Genomic DNA, 27,941 nt, shown 5'->3' with positions numbered 1-27,941 from the left:
CTGGCGGTTTTGAGATTAGAGAAGATGAAATTCTACGATGCCTTGAGTTCCATAAGAAATCTAAAAAGGCATTTTGCCATCTTATTAAGTCCTGCTTACTGACTGGAATAGGCATATTTTGAAATAAAGAAATTTTGGTAACAAAAAGGATTTTAAAAGATCAACCTTTTCAATGATTGAGAAGTTACATTTTGTCCATTCTGCTAATGACCTTTTAACTGAAAGAAGAATAGGGGAGTAATTAGCCTGTAATAAATCCTTAAGGTTCACCGGAATGTTGATCCTCAAATATCTCCAAGATTTTTCTACCCATTTATAAGTGAAATTGTTCAATATGTCCTGTTTCAAAGTGGGGGTCATCACCATAGGGTAGATTTCCGATTTTAAAAAATTAACTGTGAAACAGAATATACACTAAATAAATCAATGACTTGTTTTAATTTTTGTAATGAATTCAAAGGGTTACTAAGATAGAATAAGGTATCATCAGCAAATAGGCTCTTATGAGATTTATCATTCAACGAGATGCCCTCTGTTTCTGGGTCTTCCCTAACAGTGTGAGCTAAAGGTTCAAGAGACAACGCAAATAATATTGGGGACAGCACGCATCCCTGACAAGTACCTCTGCTTAAAGTTAAAGTATCAGAACGAAATTGATTAATAGCAATTTGAGCATTTGGTGAGTCATAATTAGCATCTATGGAACGTACAAAGTTAGGACCAAATTGCATGGAAGTTAAGACAGACTTTAAAAAAGGAATTTCAAATTTGTCAAACACTTTTTCAGCGTCTAAGGAGAGTATCAAAGAGGGGATGTTAGTTATTCTACAGTAATGTATTATATTAAGTGTTCTACGAACGTTGTCAGTTATAGAACGCCCCGGTATGAAACCAGATTGATCATTATTAATCTAGTGTGCTATAATTTTATTCAATCTTTCTGCCAGAATAGTAGAGAAAATTTTAAAATCATGATTCAAAATAGATATCAGACGGTATGAAGAGGGGCTCAGCTTATCCTTCCCTGCCTTATGCAAAACAATAACCCTAGCCTCCTTCCAAGAGTTGGGTAATTTACCAGAAGTCATTATATTGTTACAGGTGTTTAGGAGGTATTCCACAATTTGTCTTTAAAATGCTTACAAAATTCTATTGGGAAGCTGTCTCTCCCAACAGCTTTATTGTTTTTTATTTTAGCCAGGACTGATTTCAGTTCTGTCAAATTAATTGGCCTGTCTAAAAAGTAAGAATGGTCCTGTGATAAGACTTTATTAAACTTAATAGATTTCAAATACTCAGCTGTTGCTTTAGGATTAGGGTTAGATGTGGCATACAAGTTCTTGTAAAATGAAAAAAAGTAAGCAGCAATATCCTTTGAGTTGGATACAATCTGACCAGAAGGTGTTTTAATAGCATGAATCAAAGAGCTTGTTTTCTGATGTGAGACCTTATTTTTCAAAAGTTTGAGAGACCTGGAAGATCTAGTAATATATTTTTGTCTTAAATATAACATTTCTTTTTGAATAGCAGAAGATTCCACTAGCTCTCATTTTTTCCTTTCAAGATTTAGTTTTCTGAGAGTCTCCTTGCCTCCAAATTTCATGTGCCTTTTCTCTAATAAAGAGATTTTCGACTGTAAATCAAGTATATTTTGCTGTCTTTCTTTTTTACATTTGGAGGCAATAGAGATCAGTTTTCCCCTTAAAACTGCTTTAAAAGCATCCCAGACACAGTCCTGGGACACACCACAGTTAGCATTAAAGGAAAAGTATTCTTTAATTTGCTGTTCTATTTCCTCAGAAATTACTGAATTTGTTAGTAGTAGTTTGTTTAGAGTCCATTGTAGAGCTTAGTGGCAAAAAATTTCAGTTTTTCCTTTTCTCTAATGCCTCAGCTGGCAAATCCAGAAGCACTGTCACATTCTGCCCATCAAAACTGAATGAACCTTGCCGACTGGTCTCCTGCAGTATCTTCTCTCTTGTCTTCGGATATATGAATTGGGCTAATATATCTCGCGGCCTTCCGTTTTGTGCCATCGCCAACGGCCCCAAGCGCATTGCCTTAGCAATGGCAGGAGTCGCGCCACTTTCCTATGCAAACACTCTGGCAAGCCATTTTGATAAGAATGTAGCTGTGTCCGTATTCTCCTCCGCGCCTTCCTTAATCCCTCAAAATTTCAAATTTAGAGCCCTCCAGCGATTTTCCAGGGATATTACTCTGGTGTTAAGTAAAGACTCTTTGGCCTTTAGTTGTTTTAGTTCTGCTTGCAGAGACAGTGATATTTCGGCTGTATGTTCCGCCATTTTAGCCATTATTTCTAGATCAGTTGCAATTTCATCCACTCTCTTATTGACTGGTGCTAATAAAACCTCTACAGTTTCTTTAAAATAAACATGTATGTCTTCCCTCAGTAAGTTTAAATCTCTCCTGCAGATTGGGGCGTCATCAGAACTAAGTAGCGAATTATCGGAAGAGTTCTGCCCGGACGCCATGTTAGGGCCTGTAGAAGGAGGGCGACTGGGTTGAGCAGGGGAAGAGCCTGAAGAAAAAAAGTCTCTTACCAATGGTGAGGTCTCTGTAGCAGCTTTCGATGTAGATTTAGCTCTAGTTTTTGCCTTGGCTTTCGTTTTGAAAGATTTTCCCATCTGGGACCTGTTTCGGAGTCTGTGATGTGACCCAGATTTAGCAAGGAAGGTTTAGGAGCGTCACTGAAATGCGTCCGCCATTACTCAGAGCCCCACCCCCCTCCATATGTTTATCTAAATCCCCTCTTGAAGCCATCTATGTATGTAGCTGCCACCACCTCCTGTGGCAGTGAATTCCATGTGTTAATCACCCTTTGGGTGAAGAAGTACTTCCTTTTATCCTTTTTAACCTGACTGCTCAGCAATTTCATTGAGTGACCATGAGTTCTTGTATTGTGAGAAAGGGAGAAAAGTACTTCTTTCTCTACCTTCTCTATCTCATGCATAATCTTGTAAACCTCTATCACGTCACCTCTCAGTTGTTTCTTCAAGCTAAAGAGCCCCAAGTGCTTTAACCTTTCTTCATAGGGAAAGTTTTCCAACCCTTTAATCATTCTAGTTGCCCTTTTCTGCACTTTTTCTGGCAACCCAGTGTTTATTCAAAATATTAAAATAGGACCATTGCCTTTCTAGAGGATGCATGGATCCCTTGGTTCCTCTTCACTGAACCTCCTTAGCCACTGCTGTTCCCATGTATTCACCAGCATCTGGTGACAGCAGGTTCTGGGTTCACTGCTATTTTCCCTTAACTCAATAGACAACCAGGTTTGTTAATTGTGTAGAATTTTACTGGTACAGCCAGAATTTAATTTCCCAACCCAATTTATACATCTAGGCAAAAACCAAACAAACCCTGCCAGAGTTTCATTGTGTTTGTTGGTTAAAACAATTTATTATAATGTAATATATTGTAATGGTATGTTATCATTTGTCATTAAATGTTAATACACATATATCACATTTTCTCCACCCCACCCCCCTTTTTGGTGACCCCCAGCAGTGCCTTCCCCCTTAACAAACATCTCCATATTACTATTTAATTTAGTTTGTTATAAGGTAATATACTCTATCTATTAAAGGTTATAATTATAGTCCTGCTTCATAATATTTCTTCATAGTCGTTAGCAAGTAAACAAAAAAGTTATAATCCAATAATTCCATTTTTTAAAGATGTAATCTATATATAGTTTCTTTAAAGATTAACCATTGTCAAAAATCACCAAATGTCCTTTAACGTTCCATTATTTTTCAATATATTTTTGAAACTTTCCCCACTCGCTTTTAAATTTCTCTAAATCTTGTTCTTTTAAGATTCTTGTAAGTTTGTCCATTTCACTCCAATGCTTGACCTTCAAAGTCCGTTTCCACTTTTCTGGTATTTTATCTTGCTTCCACATTTGCGCATATAATGTCCGTGCAGCTGAAAGCATATACCAAAATATTGTTCTATCTTGCTTTTGAAATTTTTCCATTTGTATTTGATCCTCCATTAATTTACAGTCAGCTAATAATGCTTTCTCCTGCATTTTATGCATAGTGAAATCTACCTTATCCATTCTTGTATCTAGGTCTTTCACCTTTTCCTCCACCTTCTGCACTTTCTGTAGAGCTGCTTGTGTGTCTTTTCTGAGATGTTCAATGTGTTTTTTAACTTCTTCTGCACTGGACTCAATATTTTTTTTTAGTTCTCTTTTTAGTTCTGTTTTCGTTTCTCTAATTATCTTTGCCAATCTTGCTTCCATAGCATCCATTGCTTCTTGCCATCCTGGTTTCTCAGCCCTGTCAATTTTAACTTTGGCAATTTTTTCTTCTTCAAGTGACCCAGCCCTCATTCACATCTGCTTTGCTGCTAATCTTTGCTCCGACATCACTGTTTACCCATTGCTTTAAATAGGTCCAAAAGTTGACCTCTCAGATTCAAATTTTAAATACACAGTCCTGTAGATTAAATCATGCCCTTCTACATAAGCCCAAAATCACCGTTCTCTGATGTTCCTAGGTCAAGATATTAATTTTTAAAAAACAATTTACTCAAAATGGCCACCGCGGTTTTTCTGTCCTTTTTAAAAGTTTTTTTCCTTTTTCTCCAAAACAGTACCAAAGTTGATTCTAAGTATATAGTCCAATAGATTTAACCTTTTAATGACAATATCTGCCGGCTCTGCTCTTTTTCAATGTCCAGTTTTCTTTTAATTAATTTTTAAAATTTTGACCTTCTTATAATGGTCGCTGATACTTCTCTATGATTTTGAGTCCTAGAGAAAGCTGGGAAGCTTGTTATGTTTCTCTTCTCTTAATGGCTCCTTCCTTTACCTTCTTTCCTTTCTTGACATGAAGTCTCGTTTTCAGTGGTTATGAAGCCTCACATTGTTACAATGACATTTCCTTTATTATAATCACCAGCTCAGCAAATCTTCTCGGAGGGGTTGTCTGTTTCAGACCACAGGTATTCCAAACAATTTTTGTTTTTCCTCTTTTAGTATTAATTCTCCAAGTTTACAAGTCCCGATTTTAACCCCTCCTTTCACTTCCTTAATGTTGTGGTAGGACCCCCAGATTGATAGCTCCAATAATCTATAATCAACGTGTGAGCAGAAATGCAGGCTTAATAAAGGCAGACACAAGAGGCTTGTATTAGCAATGAAAAGCAGAGCTTTCAGGAAAGAGGAACTAGCTCCTCTATGCCTTAGCTTAGCTGCAGAGAACATAGTTGCACAAGGTAACCGCAAAGTACAAGCTGACCGCGGAAGCAGGAGTCAGAGTTGTTTACCAGAAGGGAAAGGAGCTGGAAAGCCCCTAAGAATATGTACCCAGTATTCTCCCCCTGCACCCCACATAGGGAGAAACCAGATAAGACCAGAAAGGCCGGATGCCCTGACCACAGTGACCTCGAGTAACACCCAGTAACAGTACTAACAAGACCGAGTCCCCTTCCGAGTCCCCTTTCCTATGACTAAATATGGGCAGAGAGTACCTACTAGGAGGGTGTCACGAGGGACAAGAGAAACGGGTATCGGGCCTAGATGGGGAATGATGATGTATGTATTATATGAAAAGAGGAAGTATGTTTGAGGCTCTGAAGGCCTATAAAAGCTGTGATTTTTCTATGCTTGTTGCCCAGTCTCTCTCGAGAGTCTGGCGCCCGTGTGCTGAGGGCCCGTGCACGTTAAATAAAGAAGCTGTTTCCTGATCTTGTCTCCGGCCTCTGTGATTGCTTCAGCTGGAATTGGTAACGTATAAATAGGGTTTTTCCCGCTACATAATTTGGCGAGCCAGCCAGGAGGGGCATTTAGCCCCTTCTATTAGCCCGGCCAACCAGGGCTGGTGGCAGGGGGGATCAGAGCAGCGGTAAGGAGCTCCCAGCCCCTTTTTTGGGCTGACCGTCCCTCTGTCTACCCTGTCCCTGCCTAGGTTTCAGTCGTGGCCTAAATTAGACTAGGAGAACGAGGCAACAGGAACCAGCTTCACGCCTTGGGCATGAGGTAGCGGCAGATTTAGGCCCTTGTGCCCAATGTGATAGATTTCCTCTACGTGACATAATTTGAGATTTGTAGTGAATCCCTCCATATGAGATTGTCTTAAGTCTCGGAGGAAGGCGTGCCTGGCCAACACGCAGCAGCATCCAAGGACCTGCGGAACAGGGAATGGCGGTGTCCCTTCTGACTGCAGTATTCCAACGATTGACTGCATGTGTAGATTGGTATTAGAAAAAAGGGGAAAAGTATATTTGAGGAAGTGGTTTGTCCGGACTGTGTGAAGTGTGTGTGTTAGTTGTCTTGTCTGTTTGAGGAAGTGGAACGGGAAATTGGGAAAGCGCCAGACCCACAAGCGAGGTAGCTCTCTTCGCCAGTATTAATTGACGTGACATTGGCCAGAGGCCAAGACCAGTTTCTCACCCGCCCCCTTCCGCATTTTTGTCCAAAATACTTGGCTTGTTTGAGTAACCAGGAGAAAGTCACAATCTGGGGGACGCCCCTGGTTGTATGATTGCCTCCCTGACTGGTCTAAGTGACAGGAAAGCCTGGAGCCCTCCTGGAAGGTTCCAGAAGATGGTTAGTCCTTGGGTTGATATCCCTGGCGCATTAGCCCGCCACTGGCAGCATACTTTGTGTCCCCATTATCGAGTCCAGTTGTGGACTGGGACCTGTCAGACCACTATGGCCTGGCTGATTAAGCGTAACACCAAGAATCCCAGCGGTAGTTGGAACAACCACTGGGCGCGGTGGTACTTTCTCAGGCAAGAAGCAGGAGATTGCATTCATGCCTGGGAGATCAAAAGGCGAACTGCCCGCCCCGAGACTACTCGCAGAGCAGAAGACTGGGCCCGTTTGTTGGCCCAGGACCCATTAGCTCTGGAGGAGTTTCGCTTGCAAAATTGCCAACAGCGCTTTGACAAAAACGGTCCGCCCAATCCCTCATCCAACCCCCTTCCAGAACCTGCCTGGTGGATTGATGCTTTGGATCGAGGGTGGGACCCCCTTTGATACAAAGACGGTAATTGAAAACTACTTTGGTGAGTAAATGGCATAAGTCCCTAGGCCCACATCCCAGGGGCACTGATTCTCTGTTGGTGCGTCCCAAGACACCATAGGCACAATATGGCTTGTGGAAAGGGGAGCACGGGAAGGCAACTGTATGGTTGCTGAAGGGTTCAATTAGATGGCCGCCTGGATGCTTGAGACTAAACCAGGCACGAGGGTGCTTCCTGAGAGAATTGGGGAGGGCCCCTTATTTGCTTGGAGGATTAAAGGCCAAACGGCCACCCCTGAAAAATTAGAGGTTGAATTGCCTCTCCAGCTTGGACCGCCACTGAGGATCTGACAAAGATAGGTCGACCCTCTTTGGAAGCCTTCCAATTGGCAAAGAGTTAGAATCAGAGTCACGTTTCAGATTGTTTAGAAGTTTATATTGCCCTGCTGTGTGAAATATCTCTGCAATGTTGCGTAACTGTGGCCTCGCTGAGAGAAAAACGGGAAGTGCAGAATGTGGTTAAGTTAGTAAGACTGCAGAAGGGAAGTACATGTGTTTTACTCCGGGAGATTTCTGGAGACAGCCCCAAAGATGCTGTTTTATTAAGGCAGAAAAGCTGTGGGTTGGCTTGTGCTGTGACTATGACTGTAATACTGATACCGTGTATGGGAAAAGCACCTAGGAGAACTAATTATGTCCCACTTATGGGTTAGGGTGTTTGTGGTTTGGATGATTCTGTTAATGTGTTATTTTGAATGATGTATGGCTACAAGATACCCTGTTCTTGAACTAGCATTTCAGTTTCAGGACAAGGCAAATTTAGTTAAGACACCCCCGGGAATTAAGTATTGAGGTATTGAGCAGTGTTTGTTGCTGCCCCTGGCAGGGAGCTGGGTTTAGGCCCAATGCAAAGCTCCCAGTCTTTTTGCCACCTAGACTCGTTTAGACTTCACCCTTGCCCCTTTAGTGGCTGAAAATTGAAGAATTCCAGATCTATGGGCCCTCCCTAGAGAGAAGTACTCCAGAAGCAAGTCCTCTGCCTCTGGTCAGCTTACCTTTCAGAGGAAGTCCCCATCAGCTATGTGGAAACCCCCTCAGCCATCTGACGCCATCGGATGTCCTTTCCCCACTTCCGAGCCATGACCGAGCTCATAAGTGAAGTGATTTGAGCCTGGTTGTTGAAAACGGAGTATGCGTCCTGAGATCAAGGCTGCTCTGCATTTCATCACCTTCCACCTGTATAACAAGCTCCCCCGGAGACGGGTTGACCAGTTTGGAGAAGAGCTAGGACAGCTGCTACAGAAGAAATATGAGGGCCACTGGTACCCAGAGAAGCCTTTGCAGGGTTCAGGCTATCGTTGTGTGCACCTTGGGGAGATAATAGATCCTATAGTGCAACTGGCAGCCAAGAGAAGTGGACTGACTGCAAAGGATGTGCAGGCCAGTATCCCTGCAGAGTTGACTGTGTGGATTGACCCATTTGAAGTTTCCTACCAATTTGGGGGAGAAGGGCCAATCGAGACTGTGTACCTGAAGGACAGTAGGGGTTGCAGCATAGCAGACAAGAGAAGCAGAAGTGGGCTCAACCCTGAAGCCCAGGCGTTTGTCCCCACTAGAAGTCAGAATACCGTTTTGTCCAGCCCTCCACCTCCATCTTCTGGCCAGTCTCTTAGTCTGACCTTTACCGCCGTGACTTTTGCAGCTACCAGGTTTGGCTCCACTAAAGTGAAGAAAAGCCACAGAAAGTTGAGTTGGGGCATTGTTCACCCAGCAAATAAGAGGTTGGGAAGCAAGAGCTCGTCTAAGTAAGGCGGGCTGCCAGGACACTTATTTGGACAGGCTTTCACTTTTTACCTTTTTCTAAGGCGTCAACGGCCTGGGAGAATGGCGGAGAAAGTGTCACCAGCCCCTCCACCGGGAGTCGTGCAAGAACCCCAGGCTGAGGTCTGCTCTGATGGGACTCATGAGCCAGCAGAAGATGGTTCCCAGACAGCAATCCCTCGTAGGGGCCGACCCAAGAAGGCAAGGGCTCCAACCAAGAACGAGTCCAAGAAGAAGAAGCATGCTGTGAGAGCCTTCAGCAATTACAAAGGTACATACAACCTTGAGATCAAGGGGTGGGACCGGTTTATGATGTTCAAGAAGTTGAATGATGCCCTGGAGTTCCGAGATGCCCAGGAAAACCTCGCAACAAGAAAGGAGGCCCATGGTGAAGGCGGAGAACCTCAGGATGGACTAGAACAAGTGGGTCTCCAATCCCAAGGCCCACCAAGAAGTATGCAACCACCCCTGTTACGCGACGGGCGTGCCTGGCACCACGGAATTGGCCACCGCATGAATTTCTACCCCGATGAGTGTCCAGCCACCCCTCCCCAGGTTCGGGAGAGAGGGAGAGGAAGAGGCCGAAGCAGAGTGCTCGACCCCCACTGGCAGATGATGAACGCACCTAGGGTCATGAGAGTAGCCACAGGATGGTATCTCGCCCCCTACAGGTGGGGTCCTGCAGCTTGGAACGAGGTCTCAGACCTAAAGACTGTAGCCGAAATTGCACCAGAGAGAGATGGCCATGAAAACACCGAGGGCCCGGAAGAAGCAGCTGGCCTGGTCCCAGAACAAGATGTGCACCCGCAGGAGCCTCTTCAGGTGAAAGAAGAGACCCTCCAGGAGAAAGAGAGCCCAGAAGGAAGCCTGGAAGAAAATCCCAGTTGCTGAATTTTGTGTGCAGTCGCAAAGGGGGGACCCTCTGAAGTGACTTTGAAGCGATTTTGATTTATTTGAGTTTTTGATGTTTGCAGCCATTCTCTTCCTTTGCTGAAGCAATAGCTCTGTGTAGAAGATTTGTTCGTCTATGAAGCAAATGTTCGAGTAGCCCAAGAAGAAGAAGGTAGGATAATCCCTGGGAAAGTTGAGGGATCATGATGTGTCACAAGCTAGTTTTGGCCTGACACATTGCCTAGTGCCTTGTTTATACTGAAATGCTTAGCAGAAGTGAAATAGGCCTAAAAGATTCAAATCCTCTAGGTTCTGTCTATGAGAAGCCTTTAGGGAAAGCGAATAAAGGAAGTGGCATATGTTATGATAGAAAATAGGCTTGCCTTGAGCTTTGTATTGTTTTTTGACTATGCAATTTAATCAGAGTTTTTCTAGATAGGCTTTCCAGATGCCGTTCGCCCCCGAATCTGGTTGTTTGAAGGCCAACCTCTGAGTACCACTTACCGGAAATAGTGGAGCTCACAGGCAGCCCCCTCTGGACCCTTGCCTACCGGCACGGCTAGGTTCACAGGGTTCATCCCCTCTGAGCTCCACCTACCGGTAACGGTGGAGTGCACAGGGAAGAAGACCTCGTCGTCGCAGCAGAAGAACTGAAGATTCTGTATTTTGAAGTATTGTATTGTTTGATGTAGGATCTAAGTCCTCTGTTGCACCCTACGCAGGCATAGTCTTCATAGTGATATTTACCTATGCATTAGAAGGGCATGTGAGTGGCTCACTTAACACTAGCAGGGCAACACCGTGAAGATATCATGGCCCATGAAGTTCTAAATTTAGGGTACCCCATCCAACCGTTGGGGCCAGCAGACTAAAGGACGGGAAAGGTCCTGGGGTACTGGAATTTTAGATGTTTTACGCTCTGTGTTCCCAGGGTGAGGAGTCTATGATTTGCAGATCTATACAAGAAACCTGTCCCGAATCTTACAAGAAGGCCTTGAGAAACAGCCTCGTCTCTGTTCACACTGCAGAAAGAGGTTGATAGCATAGCTAATGTTGTGCTCCAAAACCGAAGAGTGTTAGATCAGTTACTTTCCGAACAAGGCGGGACATGTGTTTATCTGGAAGAAGTATGTTGCTTCTACGTTAATGAATCAGGTAAAATCCTCAGTGGAGTTAAGACCTTACGAGGACTGGTGAAAGAAGCACAAGGAGTAGATACAGCTTTTAACTCAGGAGCTGGCTCGTTCAAATGGCTCACCAGCTGGCTCCCTGATTTTGCCTGGCTGAAAAAAGGTTTTATTGCTTTCCTTATATTCATTTTGGTGTGTATTATTGTGTATGGTTGTATTAGGTGTGTGCCCTCGATAGCTTCGCGCAAAGCTCAGAATGCCTACCCCATATATAGGACCCCACCCCGCAGAGACCCAATATATAAAGAGATGAAAGCGGTTAGATCGCAATGTATTTAGGGTCAGGGAAACTGTGAAATCTCAAGTTCCCCTGAAAGGGGGGAGATGTGGTAGGACCCCCAGATTGATAGCTCCAATAATCTATAATCAACGTGTGAGCAGAAATGCAGGCTTAATAAAGGCAGACACAAGAGGCTTGTATTAGCAATGAAAAGCAGAGCTTTCAGGAAAGAGGAACTAGCTCCTCTATGCCTTAGCTTAGCTGCAGAGAACATAGTTGCACAAGGTAACCGCAAAGTACAAGCTGACCGCGGAAGCAGGAGTCAGAGTTGTTTACCAGAAGGGAAAGGAGCTGGAAAGCCCCTAAGAATATGTACCCAGTATTCTCCCCCTGCACCCCACATAGGGAGAAACCAGATAAGACCAGAAAGGCCGGATGCCCTGACCACAGTGACCTCGAGTAACACCCAGTAACAGTACTAACAAGACCGAGTCCCCTTCCGAGTCCCCTTTCCTATGACTAAATATGGGCAGAGAGTACCTACTAGGAGGGTGTCACGAGGGACAAGAGAAACGGGTATCGGGCCTAGATGGGGAATGATGATGTATGTATTATATGAAAAGAGGAAGTATGTTTGAGGCTCTGAAGGCCTATAAAAGCTGTGATTTTTCTATGCTTGTTGCCCAGTCTCTCTCGAGAGTCTGGCGCCCGTGTGCTGAGGGCCCGTGCACGTTAAATAAAGAAGCTGTTTCCTGATCTTGTCTCCGGCCTCTGTGATTGCTTCAGCTGGAATTGGTAATGTATAAATAGGGTTTTTCCCGCTACATAATAAGATAATATTTCTGGATCCAGACCTTTGTTTTTATTTTTATTTAGTCTTTTATTAGTCCCGGAGTGATAGATATAAATCTTTTACCTTCTATTCCTATATCATTCTGCGCACTGCTCTCTTAGTTGTTAGATGTTGATCAGTCTCAAAGAAGCTTTGTATCTTGGTGGATTTAAGCCAACTTAATGACCTCAGAGATCCTCTGTAGACGATTGAATGCAGTCCTTCTTGGAGGACTCTTCAAAGCCAAAAAGGAACCCCACTGGAGTCCCTCATCTTAGAGTCTGCTATTTTTTGCAATGCCACTTGACCTACACTTACTAGATTTGTTACATATCTTCTTTCTTTCCTGCTGAGATTCTTTTCTTCCTGAAATTTCCTAGCACTCCTTATGACATTAACACTCTCACACCTTTTTAATTGCCACATGCTGTGTCTGAGCTGCAGAAACTCTGATTGTTGGGTCTGTGTTGGAAAATACCTGGAGACTTTGGGGGTGGATCTGGGAGGGGAGAGCCTTCAGCATGGTACAATGCCATAGAGTTCACCCTTCAAAGCAGCCATTTTCTCTGGGGGAGCTGATCTCTGCCAGCTGGAGTTTGGAGACTTCCAGAAAGTTTTTGATAAAGTTCCTCATCAAAGGCTCCTTAGTAAGCTCAAGAATCATGGAGTAAAAGGACAAGTCCTCTTCTGGATCAAAAACTGACTAATTAATAGAAAACAGAGAGTGAGTATAAATGGGCAGTTTTTGCAGTGGAGGGTGGTAAAGAGTGGGGTGCCGCAGGGCTCACTACTGGGTCCGATGCTTTTTAACTTGTTCATTAATGATCTGGAGTTGGGAGTAAGCAGTGAAATGGCTAAGTTTGCAGATGACACTAAATTGTTCAGAGTGGTGAGAATCAGAAAGGATTGTGGGGCATCTGTCGAGGTTGGGCCAGTGAGGTTGGGCCAGTGAGCATCAACATCGCAAATGAGGTTCAACATGACCAAGTTCAAAGTAATGCCCATTGGGGCCAAAAAATCCTAACTATAAATACAAGTTGATGGGATGTGAACTGGTGGAGACTGCCCAAGAGAGTGATCTTGGGGTCATGGTAGATAACTCACTGAAAATGTTGAGACAGAGTGTGACTGCAATAAAAAAGGCCAACACTATGCTGGGAATTATTAGAAAGGGAATTGAAAACAAATCAGCCAATATCATAATGCCCCTGTATAAATCGATGGTGCGACCTCATTTGGAGTACTGTGTACTATTCTGGTCACCACACCTCAAAAAAGATATTATAGCATTGGGAAAAGAGCAGAAAAGGGCAACTAGAATGATTAAAAAAGGTTGGAACACTTTCCCTATGAAGAAAGGTTAAAACGCTTGGAATAGAGAAGGTAGAGAAAGAAGTACTTTTCTCCGTTTCACACAAGAACTCGTGGACATTCAATGAAATTGCTGAGCAGTGGGGTTAGAACTGATAAAAGGAAATACTTCTTCACCCAAAAGGTGATCAACACATGGAATTCACTGCCTGGGAGATGTCCTGGGAAGCAGAGCCAGCGGGAAACAAGGATGACCTGCACTGAAAGGTGCCAAGCAGCAGGTCGTGGATCTAACGGCACCGCTGAGGGTGAGAATAACTGGGTCTTTGTTTTTTGTCCCATTGAGTTTGTTAAATCCAAAGCTCAAGAGGTTTATGCACGCATGAGCATTGACTCGGGGTGTACAAGGGAAATAATTACCCCCAAATTAGTGGACTTACGCGAACCCCGCTACCCCATCCCATCCAATTTGGACAGATGGATGGCACAGTAATGAAGGGAGAACCATGCGTGGAACAGACTTAAATGGTACCGGTGGGCATAGAGGACCACTGGGACACTGAACTGTTTGTAATTGCCCCATCTGCATCCTTCGATGTAGTCTCAGGAGTGGGCTGGTTAGCCAAACATGAGCTGGACATTAGATGGGGGGGGTCATACTATAGATTTCATGGACAGTAAGTGCAAGCACCACTAGTGGGCCAAAACATGGGGACCGGAGCCCCCCCCCCAGGAATGAGAAAATGTGTGTGGCGTTGGAGGAAGTCCGGGCCATCCCCAGGGAATACCAAGATTTGAAAAAAATGTTCACTGAGGAGGAAGCAAATGAACTCCCCCCCTCATAGAAGAACGGATTGTGCTCATCCCCAGGCAGGAACTACCCAAGGCAAAACTGTACTCAATGGGGTGGGCGGAAAAGGCAGAGCTGAGAAAGTTCATAGAGAAAAATCTCAAGAGAGGTTTCATCCGCCCTGCAACTGCCCCCCATACCGTGCCTGTATTGTTCAGGAAGAAAAAGGACAGGAGTCTTAGACTTTGTACAGATTTTAGAGGGATCAATGGGATTTCGACCTCTAATGCCTACCCAATCCCCCTGATCCGAGATTTGTTAAGTAGGGTCTCTGAAGGGAAAATCTTTACCAAGCTAGATTTGAGAGACGCATACTTTAGGGTGCAAATTAAAGAAGGGGACAAGTGGAAAACAGCCTTTAACACGCCAATGAGCCAATTCGAGTACCTGGTGATGCCTTTTGGATTACAAGGAGCGCCCGGGGTGTTCATGAACTTTATCAATGAAGTCCTGAGAGAATATTTGTACCGGGGGGGGTGTACCTGAATGATATAATTATTTATTCAAATGATATGGAATCTCACGTGAGCCTTGTGAGGAAAGTACTTTCCATCCTGTACAAGCACAAGTTGTATGCTAAGCTATCTAAGTGTGAGTTTCATAAGAGTGAACTGGATTACTTAGGATTCAGAGTGTCCAGGAAGGGTTTAGCCATGGACCCGGCCAAGATCCAAGCGGTACTGGACTGGACACCCCCGAGGGCAAGAAGACAGCTACAATCTTTTATCGGATTCGTGAATTTTTATCGGACCTTCATTCAAGGGTTCGCCCACGTCATGTTACCCCTCACTGATCTCTTAAAGACCAAGGGGAAAGGCCCCGAGGCAAAAAAGCCAGGAGCCAAATTAAAATGGATGCCAGCGTGTCAGCAGGCATTCGATAAATTAAAAAGACTGTTTACCAGTGAGCCGGTGTTAAGTCACCCCGATGAGCTCTGACCCTTCATGGTGCAATGTGATGCTTCCGACGTGGCTGTAGGAGCAATACTTATGCAAGTGGACACGGAGGGAAGACTGCGCCCTTGTGCCTATATTTCTAAAAAATTCTCCCAAGAGCAGCACAATTGGTGTGTGTGGGACAAAGAGGCATTTGCGGTGACTTTTGCCTTAAAGACATGGCTGTCCTGGCTAGAAGGGGCGAGAGTGCTTTTTGAAATTTGGACTGATCACAAGAATTTAGAAGCACTAACAGGGCGCCGAAAACTCACTGAGAAGCAAATTCGGTGGGCAGGGTTCTTCGCCAAATTTGACATCACTCTCAAACATATCCCAGGCTCAAAGAACTTTCTAGCAGATGCGTTGTCCAGGTTGCCCCATCATGACAGCCAAAAAGAGGAGGTGATACCCCCCAGCCACGTGATGGGAGTGGTTACCATCCATTCCGGGAGAAAGAGAGAATTGGTGGAGCTATGGGGGGGGGGGTGTCAGAGATTGATACAGGCAGTTGAAGCAGGAGGAGTTGAGAGACCAGAAGGAGCACATAAAGGGCAAGGCAGGTTCTGGTACCATGAGGGTAAACTCTATGTACCTAAGAGCCTCAGGAGAGAAGTGCTGCAGGATTGCCACAATAGTAAACTTTCAGGCTACTTTGGATATGTGAAGACCCTGCACTTGGTCAATAGGCAATTTTGGTGGCCACAAATGAAAAAGGACATTTCCGAATATGTTTCTACGTGCCCGGTGTGCATCACGGCCAAGAAGCAATGGGGGGAAGCCCCCTGGGCTACTACAACCTACCGAGACTGCGGGGAGACCTTGGTCTATTGTCTCTATGGACTTTATTGTAGAACTGCCACCCTCCCAAGGGAAAACAGTGATCCTGGTGATTGTAGACACCTTTTCAAAACAGGCTCATTTTATCCCTTGCGCAAAATTACCAAACGCGAAGAAATTAGCGTACCTGTTTTTCCAACACTTGGTCAAAGTATACTTATTCCCTGATAAGGTAATTAGTGACAGGAACCGCAGTTCATTGCCAACTTCTGGCAGGAGTTTTGTAAACTAACTGGAATAGAGCAAGGTCTGAGCTCCGCATACCATCCCCAAACTGATGGGCAGACAGAGAGGATTAATACGCTTCTAGAACAGTATTTACGGTGCTACGTAAATCACCAGCAGTCAAACTGGGTGCCCTTTGCCGAATATGGATACAATAATAACATTCATAGCTCGATTAAAACTTCTCCCTTCAAAGTAGTGAATGGGTATGAGGGGAAGCCCTTCCCCCTCCTACCGGGCGGCGCTAACAACCCAGCCCCTTCTTCATTCGAGCAATGGTTTGGGCAAGAGTCGGAAAACAATCCACGAGAACTTAGAAGCTGCCAAAGACATGTATAAGAAACAATATGATAAAAAACATGCACCGAAATGGGATTTTAAAGTTGGAGAGACTGTATTCTTGTCAACCAAGAATTTACCATTGCCACAAACCTCGAGGAAGCTGGCGTACAAGTATTTGGGACCATTTAAAATAAAAAGAGTAATAAACAAAGTGACTGTGGAATTGGAACTACCCAAACTGTTTAGTAAAATACACCCTGTTTTCCATTGTAGCCTTCTCCGGCGAGATCCGGGGGCTACGAGCTGGCATCTCCGCCCTCCGGCGCCCACTCTGATTCAAGTGGACGGTCAGAGCCATCATGAGGTGCAGGAGATATTGGATGCTAAAGTGAAAAGAGGGTTACTCTATTTTCTGATATGGTGGAAGTACTTTGTGACGAGTGGGTGGAAGCATCCAATGTCCGAGCCTCGAGACTAGTGAAGAAGTTTTACCTACTGCACCCAGACAAACCCCGAGCGAAGGCTTAGGGTGGGGGGGCAGTATGTCAAGCATGGGATTTCTTTCTTAGTAAAACTGTGTTTTTCCACTGTTATTCTATTGTATTGCACATCAAAGCCATGTAACCTATTCTGTAGTTCTCACTAGTAGTAAATGCAGGAATGTCCGCTTTGAAGATAAGGTCTCCTGGTGTACTTTCCCAGGGACAAACCTGGACCCAGGATGTTGCTAAACCACAGGAACAGATAAAGTAGTGAGAGTGTTAGTTTCACACGCCTGTGTTAGAATTGCTAAGATATCTTTGAAGTTAGTATTCTTGAGTTACACTGTATCACTTCCAATTTGGTATCTACCAGAGCACAATGGATTATCAATAAACCAATACTTTGTTTCAAAATCAATGGCTGGTTATTTTAAGATCTAATGCTTGACATTGTACTAAGAATCAAGCTGGCCAGAAAAGAAATATTATTCTGATGAGCCAACACTGGTTTCAGTAATCTCTGGTTTTAATAAATGTAATCCTGGATTGTCTGAATAAATCAGAAATCCTTAATGCATCTTAATCTAGTTTCTGTAATGCTTTGATTGTACTTTCCTGTATCTTAGATTCCTTTCAGATTCTGTATCTGGAGATTCATACCTAATCCTAAATCTGTTCCCAAGATCCTCATCTTATGTGACGTCAGGTGTCATGGCAGCCATCAGATACAAATGATCATGTTACCCTCTTAGTGGCCAAACTCATAGGTGCAATAATCAAATATAATAATACTGAGTAAGGTCTTTTAAAATAATTTTGGTTCTAACTTCCACTGAAGAAGAAGAAGAGGAGGAGGAGGAGATTGGATTTATACCCCACCCTTCACTACCCGAAGGAATCTCAGAGTGTTTTACAATCTCCTTTACCTTCACCTCCCCGCAATGGACACCCTGTGAGGTAGGTGGAGCTGAGAGAGCTCTAACAGAAACTACTTTTGAGAAGAACAGCTCTGCAAGAACTTGTGATTGACTCATGGTCATATCAAAAGGTGCATGTGGAGGAGTGGGGAATCAAACCTGGTTCTCCAGATAAGAGTGCCCCAGGACAGCAGCCCTTCCATCAGGCCCTGCCTTCAGTGGAGGAACAAAGATGGGCGCTGTCAGATCTCCCTGGCGTTGACAGAATGCTGATGACAGGGACAAAGCCCCATGCAGCAGTCAGGCCACAGCCGCCTGCCTGCCTCCCTCGCTGCTCAGCTGTGGCGGTGAGGAAGCCGGGGCTGGGGGCAGGCAAAGCCCAGAGAGCACGAAGGCACCGGAGGCAGAGAGGAGCTCCTCCACGGTGACAGCCCTGCTTGGAAGGTCAGAGGCCCTGCAGCCGGAAGATTGTGGTGGCGCTGGAGAGGAAAGGCGTGAGTGTCGGATCCCCCCCTCCCCAATCAGGCTTCCTGCAAAGCAGGAAGCCAGATCCACCCGGGGCATGCATCTCGTGTGCCTTGCAAGGCACAGTGGATGCGAGCATCAGTTCCCTCCACCCTTGAAAAGGCTTCTTGCAAGCTGCAGAGTCCTGTGAGGCAAAACTCCACTCTGTGAGCCACCAACACCTGATGACTAAAATAGCCACCACCTGTCTTATCAGGGTAGTGGAACTAACAGTGTGACCGCTTGAGTGGTACCAATGCTATCTAGTTGTTGTCTCTCAACATCTAGTTAGTGAGATTGAATATTCACAGCTGGGTGTGATACACCACCCCTTGCACTAGCAGGTCCACCAGCATCAGAAGTCTCCAAGAGCCTACTAAAGAGGGTCTGAACTGGACCCTTCTGAGCAAGAAGGAAGCAATTACTATGATCTCTGCTCCTTGTTCTATAATCTACTAGAACAGTTTCTGGATAATCTGAAGTAGTGGAAAGGCATACAGAAGACCCCTTGACCAATCTTTGTTCAGTGGGTCTGTGCTACTGTCTTTTGATTTTGTAATCTGGACATTAATAGTTTTAGATGAAGATTGTCCTCTATAATCAAGAGGTCTACTCTTGGTGTCCTGAATTTCTGACACTCCTGTAGAAAGACTTTTCAGTTGAACATCCATTATGTTTGCTCTACCATTTGTCAACCCAGCCAGACAACTACCAAGTTGTTCTGACCACTGCATGAATAGCTTTTGGGGACTGAAGATGGTGCTCTGCCCAACAGATCAGTTGCCCGTGTAAAGTCTAGACATGAGTCCCCCCCTGCCTGCTTGTGGACATATTTTTTGGCTGTAGTGTTGTCCATCTGGACCAAAACATGATGTCCCTTCCGAATGTTCTTGAACTAAATCAGTGCCAATCTGATAGTACTCAGTTCCAGAAGTTTATGCTTTACCCCAGTCTGGGGGAAACCTGAGTCATCTGATCTTGGAAATGTGCTACCCATCTCAACGGACTTGCATCCGTCATTACCACCAACCTCTGTGGACCCTCAGGGATTGCCCCTTGAGGAACAACCTGAGACCATCTGCCACCAGCGATCCAATCTGAATTTTACCAGAAAGTGAGGTCTCAGCACTTTTTTGTGTGAGATCTAGGTCTAGGGACCTAGAAGGGGAAGGGGAACTGCTGAGGAGGGTAAGCACGAAAAGCCTGGTCCATTGAAGGATTTCATACAGGGACCCTCATGCCTAGGAGATGGGCCAGAAGCATCAGCTCTATGGAATTCATTCTAATTACCTGTGACAACCTGTGCATTTTTGGTATCTTTATTGTGAGAAGAACACTCCATCCCAAACAATGCCAATCAGAACCCCTAGGTGAACAATCACCTGGGTTGGAAACAGACTGGACCTCTACATGTTGATGACAAAGCTATGGCCTCTCAGGACCTTCATAAGTCATCTGTAAGGACTTGAGAATCTCATACCAGGAGACTACCTCAACTAGGATGTCGATTGGAAAGGGAAAAGGTTTAATTCCCTGCAGCCACAGAAAGCTATCAGGGGAAAACTAAAAACTTAGTGAAGAAAACCCCAAGGGAAAGACTTCAGATCCAAAAGTAAAGTCCAGTATTGGAAATGAAGTTCGTTATATGCAAATCGAAAAAATTTGCAATGGCCTGGAGCTATAAGAATGTTGAAACATGCCTCAGATAGATCTATGAAGGCCATGAAGAACCCCTGCTGGAAAGCAGCCACAATGTTCTTCAGGGTCTCCATTCTGAATTTCCTAGTGCCTACACCTTGTTAGCACCATTGAAAGAGACTGCTGCCACTTTAGCTCCTGTTGCTGGGACAGCATCCAAGTATCTGGTGCTGTTCACATTGGTCAGGTCTGCTCTAGTGAAGGGGAAACGTGACTGAGTCACTACAGGGATTTCCCAAAGTCTCTCAGGGACCCTCTGAAGGACCTGTTCTGTCCTTTGGCATGTCATCTGTGCCCATGGGGAAGACTGTCATTTGGCACGCCATCTGTGCCCATGCGGGGCACTGAGAAGGATGCAAAACAACTGATAGGATCACCCACTGCTGGAAGTCTGGATTTCTTGGAAGCTCCTGGTATGAGAGAATAAAACATAGCAAAAAGAAGACTTAGCCTCAGGTTGTGCTGGCTGTTCCCATCTGGCTTCATCACTGAGTAAAACCCCAGCTAGAGGCACCCAAGGTGAATTTATCCCCTGGCTTTGGCAGTGATTTTATCAGAGCCCTTGGGAAATTCAGCATCCTCATCTATTATCCCATTTTGGGTATAAGAAAGGTCCAGGGTTGCCAAGACTTCAATTAGAGTATAATATAAAGCTCTTGGGGAAACAGCCTGGCTACTAGGGCAGTAGGCAAAATCTCTGCCTCTTCCTCATATAATTCAACTTCTTTAACAGAAGAGAAGGCTGAGGACTCAGAACCCCCTTTTTGGTCACTAAACAGAGGACTGCAATCCCAGGAGGGCCTGTAATTTGCTTTGTTCAACTCTCTCTCTTTTTTAAAAACTGGTTTATCCACACCTTCATCTCTGCCCCACTTTTTGGGCTTAGAGTCTGACTCTATATTTGAGCACTTTTTCCAAAGGTCTCAAGAATCTTTCCTGATTCAGCCTACAGCCATGAGGATTATTGGCTTTGGCACCTTCCCCTGAAATATCCATGGTTTGACTCTCAAACTGAGTATCATTATTGGATGAAGGGGAATTTGGCAGTTAGAATTCAGTTAGAATGCTGAGTCCTCCATGCTGAGTCTCTGGGCTGCAACTGAAAGTGAAAGCAGTTCCCCAGCTTGAAGCCTTACTCCCTCTAGGACCCAGAGGCTGATTCAGTATAAGAAGAAGAAGAAGATATTGGATTTATATCCCGCCCTTGTCAGAACTTGTAACTTTCTCTCTGTCTGCCTTGGCCAAACCGTATCCATGCTGTAACCTAACACTAACACAGAGTCTATGGCCTGAACCATTAACCCTGCCCTCGTAGCTATTTCAAATATTTAGGGCTCCAAGCCGGGCGACAGGTAGTCTCTGTTCAACATCCACAGGTGCCCTTTTGAAGAGAGGCCGTTTGGCCTTCACCACGGGGAGGCTTCCTCCCTTCTGATAACGAAGCCTGGGAAAAGAGACATTTGTCTGTAACCGTGTGAATGATAGCTTGTACTTTACTGATGGCATAAAATGTAACCAAATGCCAGGACCCGGCATCACTGTTATCTCGTTGCTCCAGCACTGTAGTTCTTCAATAAAGATCCTAACTTTGTAACTAGTATTGGAATCGTCTGAAGTTTGTTCCAGTTCTGACATTATAACAGTGATGCCGGGTCCTGGCATTTGGTTACATTTTATGCCAGACATTCGATGGGCTGAACAGATTGTGCGATCACCTGACTGGCGGTGCGAGCACCACCACTGGGGGGGGGGCTCCCCGTCGGGGAATCGAACCCCGGTCTCCCGCCCTGACCGGGAAACGAACCCGGGCCGCGGCGGTGAGAGCGCCGAATCCTAACCACTAGGCGCGATCCGCGACCAGATCCGCGCCCTCCAAGGCGCCGCACCCGCGGCGCCGGTCCCTCCGGCCCCGGCCCCCGTGGGCGGAGGAGCGGGTGGTCCCGCGGGGCCACCGCCGGTCGCCCATCCGGCCCCACCACCGGGCGGACCAGGCCTCCCCGCGCCGCCCGCGGCACTTGCCGCCCCAGCAGCCCCGGCCGCACCGGCGGCACCCGCTCCCGCCGCCCCGGCGGGGGGGGATGGTGGAGGGACCAGGGAACTAAAGATCACGTTTGACGGAGACGGGGACGAAGTTGAATACTTCACCATCCAGTGCAACACATTTTTTACGCACGGGGGAGTGGGCTACCCCACCGAGGCGAGCCGGGTCGACCACATCGCCTCTAGGTTGAGGGGACCGGCGCGGAAATGGTACGTGGGGCTATACACAGGAATAAAGCCCGAGCTGGCCACCGTAGCCGATTTCCTGCAAGCGATGCTCCGCCAGTACGGTGATCCCTTGAGGGAGGAAAAGGCCATCGAGGCGCTGCAAAGGATCGAGTAAGGGAACCGCACAACGCGAGAGTATGCCACCGAGTTCATGGGCCACTGCGCGGCGGCCAGAGGCTGGAACGAGGTGATGAAGTACACCGCGTTCAAGAACGGACTGAACGCAAACATCCTTGACCGATGCTACCACCAAGGGAGGCCCGACACCTTGGTAGGATGGATCCAGCTGGCGGGAGAGGTGGAAACCGACCTTCAACACGTCGGGATGCGGCGCCAGCAGCAAGGCAGGAAGGGAGGGAAGCCGAATCCCGCGTCCGGCAAGCCCGAGGGGAAGCAATCCCCCGCAACTTCAACCCCTACCGCCGCAGCCCGCAAGTGCTTCAGGTGCGGAGACCCGAACCACCTAGCTGCCAACTGTCCGGTGCGGCCGACACCGACCCCGACCCAACCCAAGCCGGCGCCCACCGCGCAAAAGAAGAAAGGCGGTCGCTCCAAGGAGCCCACTCGGGGCGCCGTCGCCACTTCCTTGGCGATTGACGAGGATGTTACCACCATAGAGGAATCCAGCAAGGAGTCCTGGGACCAGGAGTCAGCGGGAAACGACAGCGACCTGCTTTAATCAGTGCCGCAAAGCAGGTCCAGGAAACGCCGGCACTACTAACGGTGAGAGTTACCGGGGGTTTATTGTTTATGGCGGTCACCCTCCTGAACCCCAACCTCAAGCGGTTTATGCACGCTCGCGCCCTGATTGATTCAGGGTGCACCCGGGACATTATTACCCCGCGCCTAGTAGAGGCGTTAGGACTGGCCACGTCCCCCCTGCCCACCCCATCCAATTCGAGCAAATGGACGGGTCCACCATGAGGGGGGAGCCCTGCACTTTGGAGACCCAGGCGACCCCCGTAGGGACAGAAGACCACTGGGGGATAGAGACTTTTGTTATCGCCCCCTCGTCTTCCTTTGACGTGGTGGTGGGGGCAGGGTGGCTCGCCGGGCACCAACCAGACATTCGATGGGCTGAACAGATTGTGCGATTCCCTGACTGGCGGTGCGAGCACCACCACTGGAGGACTGAGTGGGGCCCCAAAGCCCCTCCCCAGAACGAAAGACTCTGCCTCACTCTCGAAGAGATAGGGGCGATCCCCAAGGAATACCGAGACTTAAGGAAAGCTTTTAGTGAGCGTGAGGCGGACGAGCTTCCCCCGCACCGCCCTACCGATTGTGCCATCGAACTAATCCCGAGGCAGGAGTTACCCAAGGCAAAGCTCTACTCGATGGGTTGGGCGGAAAAAGCGGAACTGAGAAAATTCATTGATAAAAATTCGAAGCGGGGGTTCATCCAGCCGGCCACAGCCCCCCACGCCACCCCAGTCCTATTCCGCAAGAAGAAGGATGGTAGTTTGAGGCTTTGCACAGATTTTCGCGGGATAAACGGGATTTCCATGTTGAATGCCTACCCGATCCCGCTGATAAAAGATCTATTGAGCACAGTGGCCGAGGGTAAAATCTTCACCAAACTCGACCTCCGCGACGCGTACTTTCGCGTGCGGATTAAAGAGGGAGACGAGTGGAAAACAGCATTCAACATGCCCATGGGACAATTTGAATACTTAGTGATGCCCTTCGGACTCCAGGGGGCGCCAGGGGTGTTCATGAACTTTATCAATGAAGTGTTAAGGGAATTTTTGTACAAGGGGGTGGTGGTGTACCTGGATGACATCATTATTTATTTAAAAGACCTTGAGTCGCATGTACCATTGGTGAGAAAGGTGTTAGCGACCCTATGCCGAAACAAATTGTATGCTAAATTGTCAAAATGTGAGTTCCACAAGACGGAACTAGATTACCTTGGGTTCCGAGTGTCGGGGGAGGGTCTAGCGATGGACCCCGCAAAAGTTCAAGCGGTCTTAGATTGGGAACCCCCTCGAACCCGACGGCAGCTCCAATCATTTATCGGGTTCGCAAATTTTTACCGCGGGTTCATCAAGGGGTTCGCCCAGGTAATGCTCCCCCTCACCGAGCTCCTCAAAACCAAGGGAAAAGGGGACGAGGCGAAAAAACCCGGCGCACGCCTAACGTGGAGGCCGGAGTGCCACCAAGCTTTTAATGAGCTCAAACAGCTTTTTACCTCCGAACCGGTACTAGCTCACCCCAATGAACTGAAACCCTTTGTGGTGCAATGTGACACCTCCGACGTCGCCTTAGGAGCCATATTGATGCAGAGAAATGAGGGGGGGGAACTCCGTCCCTGTGCTTATATCTCCCACAAGTTCTCCAATGAACAGAGAAATTGGTCAGTGTGAGATAAAGAGGCTTTTGCGGTCATGTTTGCTCTCAAAACATGGAGATCCTGGCTAGAGGGAGCCCGAGTCCCTTTCGAAATTTGGACCGACCACAAGAACTTGGAGGCCCTCACCGGCTGCCGCAAACTGACCGCAAAACAAATCCGTTGGGCGGGGTTCTTCGCCAAATTCGACTTCGTGCTAAAGCACATCCCCGGCACCAAAAACTTTTTGGCTGACGCACTATCACGCATGCCTCAGCACGACAGCCAGAGAGAGGAAGTAGTCGACTCTCTCATTTCCCCCTCCGCTATCGCGGGGGGAGTGACCACCCGCTCAGGGAAGCAAACCGGGGCCCCCGACCCGCAGCAGAAGGAGCGCTTCGCGGCAGAAGCGGAGCTGGAGGGAACGGAGCGACCTGATGGTCTCGAAAAGGGGGAAGGAGGACTCTGGTTTCACAAAGGGAAAATTTATGTGCCTAAGTCTTTGAGAAGGGAAGTCCTCGAGCGAGGCCACTCCAGCCGCTTAGCCGGTCACTTCGGGTATGTGAAGACTCTCAACTTAATCACCCGACAGTTTTGGTGGCCCAAACTGAAAAGGGATGTCTCTGAATTCGTCCTCGCCTGCCCCACATGTATCATGGCCAAGCGCAGAGGGGGGAAACCACCTGGTCACTTAGTCCCCCTTCCAACAGCTAGCCGCCCCTGGGCAGTAGTCTCCATGGACTTCATTGTGGAGCTCCCCCCTTCCCAAGGGAAAATGGTGATATTGGTGGTGGTGGACACGTTCTCCAAACAAGCCCACTTCATCCCTTGCAAAAAACTCCCTACTGCCAAGAAATTAGCCCAGCTGTTCTTTAATCACGTGGTCCGCCTTCACTCGTTCCCCGATAAGGTCATTAGTGACCGCGGGCCACAGTTCGTTGCCAACTTCTGGCGGGAGTTTTGCAAACTAGCAGGTATTGAACAGGGGCTTAGTTCCGCCTACCATCTGCAGACGGACGGACAGACGGAGAGGGTTAACGGGCTTCTTGAGCAATACCTGAGGTGCTATATTAACTACCAACAAACAAACTGGGTGGACTTGCTCCCCTTCGCAGAATATGGGTACAACAACAGCCTCCATAGCTCGACCAAAACCTCCCCCTTCCAGATAGTCAACGGCTACGAAGGGAAACCCTTCCCCAACCTCCCTCTACCATCCGGGTCCCCGGAACCCACTTCTTGTCAACAATGGTGGGAGGGGATATGGGGGGGGTGGAAGGTGATCCAAGAAAACCTGGAAGAGGCGAAGGAAGAGTACAAACGCCACTTCGACAAGAAGCATGCCCCCCAGTGGGAGTTGAAAGAGGGGGAGACATTCTTTTTGTCCACCAAAAACTTGCCCCTCCCGCAGGGGTGCCGCAAGCTCGCTTTGAAATACTTGGGGCCCTTCAAAATAAAAAAGGTTATCAATAAGGTGACCGTAGAACTAGAGCTTCCTAAGTCGTTGAGTAAGATCCACCCTGTTTTTCATTGCAGCCTTCTTCGCAAAGACCCTGGAGCTACGTCCTTTCACCCTCGCCCTCCGGAACCGCCTCCGACGCTAGTGAGGGGGCAGAGTCACTATGAGGTGCAGGAAATTTTGGATTCCAAAGTCCAACGGGGTGTGTTGTACTAACTTCTCAGGTGGAAATACTTCCCTCCGAGCTGTGATGAGTGGGTAAAGGCTAGCGATGTATCCGCCCCGCAATTGCTTAAAAGGTTTCACCTACTGTACCCACACAAGCCCAAGGCGAAGAGCTAAGGGGGGGCAGTATGTCAGAACTTGTAACTTTCTCTCTTTCTGCCTTGGCCAAACCGACTCCATGCTGTAACCTAACACTAACACAGAGTCTATGGCCTGAACCATTAACCCTGCCCTCGTAGCTATTTCAAATATTTAGGGCTCCAAGCCGGGCGACAGATAGTCTCTGTTCAACATCCACAGGTGCCCTTTTGAAGACAGGCCGTTTGGCCTTCACCACGGGGAGGCTTCCTCCCTTCTGATAACGAAGCCTGGGAAAAGAGACACTTGTCTGTAACCGTGTGAATGATAGCTTTATTGTACTTTACTGATGGCATAAAATGTAACCAAATGCCAGGACCCGGCATCACTGTTATCTCGTTGCTCCAGCACTGTAGTTCTTCAATAAATATCCTAACTTTGTAACTAGTATTGGAATCGTCTGAAGTTCGTTCCAGTTCTGACAGCCCTCCACTCCGAAGAGTCTCAGAGCGGCTCACAATCTCCTTTACCTTCCTCCCCCACAACAGACACCCTGTGAGGTGGGTGGGGCTGGAGAGGGGTCTCACAGCAGCTGCCCTTTCAAGGACAACCTCTGCCAGAGCTATGGCTGACCCAAGGCCATGCTAGTAGGTGCAAGTGGAGGAGTGGGGAATCAAACCTGGTTCTCCCAGATAAGAGTCCGCACACTTAACCACTGCACCAAACTGGCTCTCCTATAAGGCAGCTCCTAAAATGGCTGCCTTTCCCTCCTTTTTTCTCCCTGAAGGCCTGTAGCCTGAGGGGAAGAATAGGGCCTCATTACCCAGGGGAAAAGACGAACTTCCGTCTCCCAACCGCACCAGAAGGAAGGGAGGGAGAACTTTTTCTTAGCCATTTGCCCACCAGGTTTCTTTTACAAATGAGTAACACTGGGGCCCAGGCAGAAGAAAAGGAAAAATGCTGGATCTGTGCCCAGGGCATCACCCTACCTTATTTTCAGGGTGCATCCAGCTTGGACCTCCACCGGCTCTGAATAAATCATCTATGCTGGGATTGATGAGATCTCAGCCTTCTGGGCTAGCACCTTATTCACAGGGTGCAGCCCTGGACCTCCACCAGCTCTGAATAAATCATCTACACCGGGATTGATGAGGTCTCAGCCATCTGGGCTAGCGTGCCAGGGCAACGCAGTTCCAGAGACTGCTGCTGACTTTGCCACTCACTTCTGAGTCTCCACAAGTGTGGGATCATGAAGGAACCAGCCAGGAGGGATGCTGGTGGCAAAGGCAGGAGTCAGTGAAGCTCCAAGACCACTGAGGGACCAGCCTGTGCTTTCAGTGTCAAAGGAGCCATGCAGCTGGCTGCTGCAGCGAAGAATGGGATACCAGAGAGGCTTGGGTGCCTGTCTGGTTCCCTGGTCGCCTCAATTTCTTTCTTCTTATCAGGATCCTCGAGCTCAACAGAGCTCAAGCCAACACATCCTGCTTCAAAGGCAGGGCTGGTAAGACTGGGAAACCAAGGGATAAGCCCCTCCCCTCCAGGATCAAGTTTGAGCCGGTCCTATCCTGGAAGAGGAGGAGCTACGTTCCCAGTAA

General features: G+C 47.2%; 2 protein-coding genes across 2 annotated transcripts in view; one reads left to right on the top strand and one right to left on the bottom strand.

Moving 5' to 3' along the window:
- LOC132587091 (opsin-5-like) overlaps positions 1–27,941 on the bottom strand; it is a 73,416-nt gene that overhangs the window by 27,843 nt on the left and 17,632 nt on the right. The window lies entirely within an intron of this gene.
- LOC132585180 (protein Tob2-like) lies at positions 8,187–8,804 on the top strand. Its single transcript, XM_060256982.1, has one exon. The coding sequence runs from the start codon at positions 8,187–8,189 to the stop codon at positions 8,802–8,804; it is 618 nt and encodes a 205-aa protein (XP_060112965.1).

The sequence above is a fragment of the Heteronotia binoei genome, chromosome 1 (genome assembly GCF_032191835.1).
Source record: "Heteronotia binoei isolate CCM8104 ecotype False Entrance Well chromosome 1, APGP_CSIRO_Hbin_v1, whole genome shotgun sequence".
NCBI classification, from domain to species: domain Eukaryota; kingdom Metazoa; phylum Chordata; class Lepidosauria; order Squamata; family Gekkonidae; genus Heteronotia; species Heteronotia binoei.
This window is presented reverse-complemented; position numbering and strand designations above follow the sequence as displayed.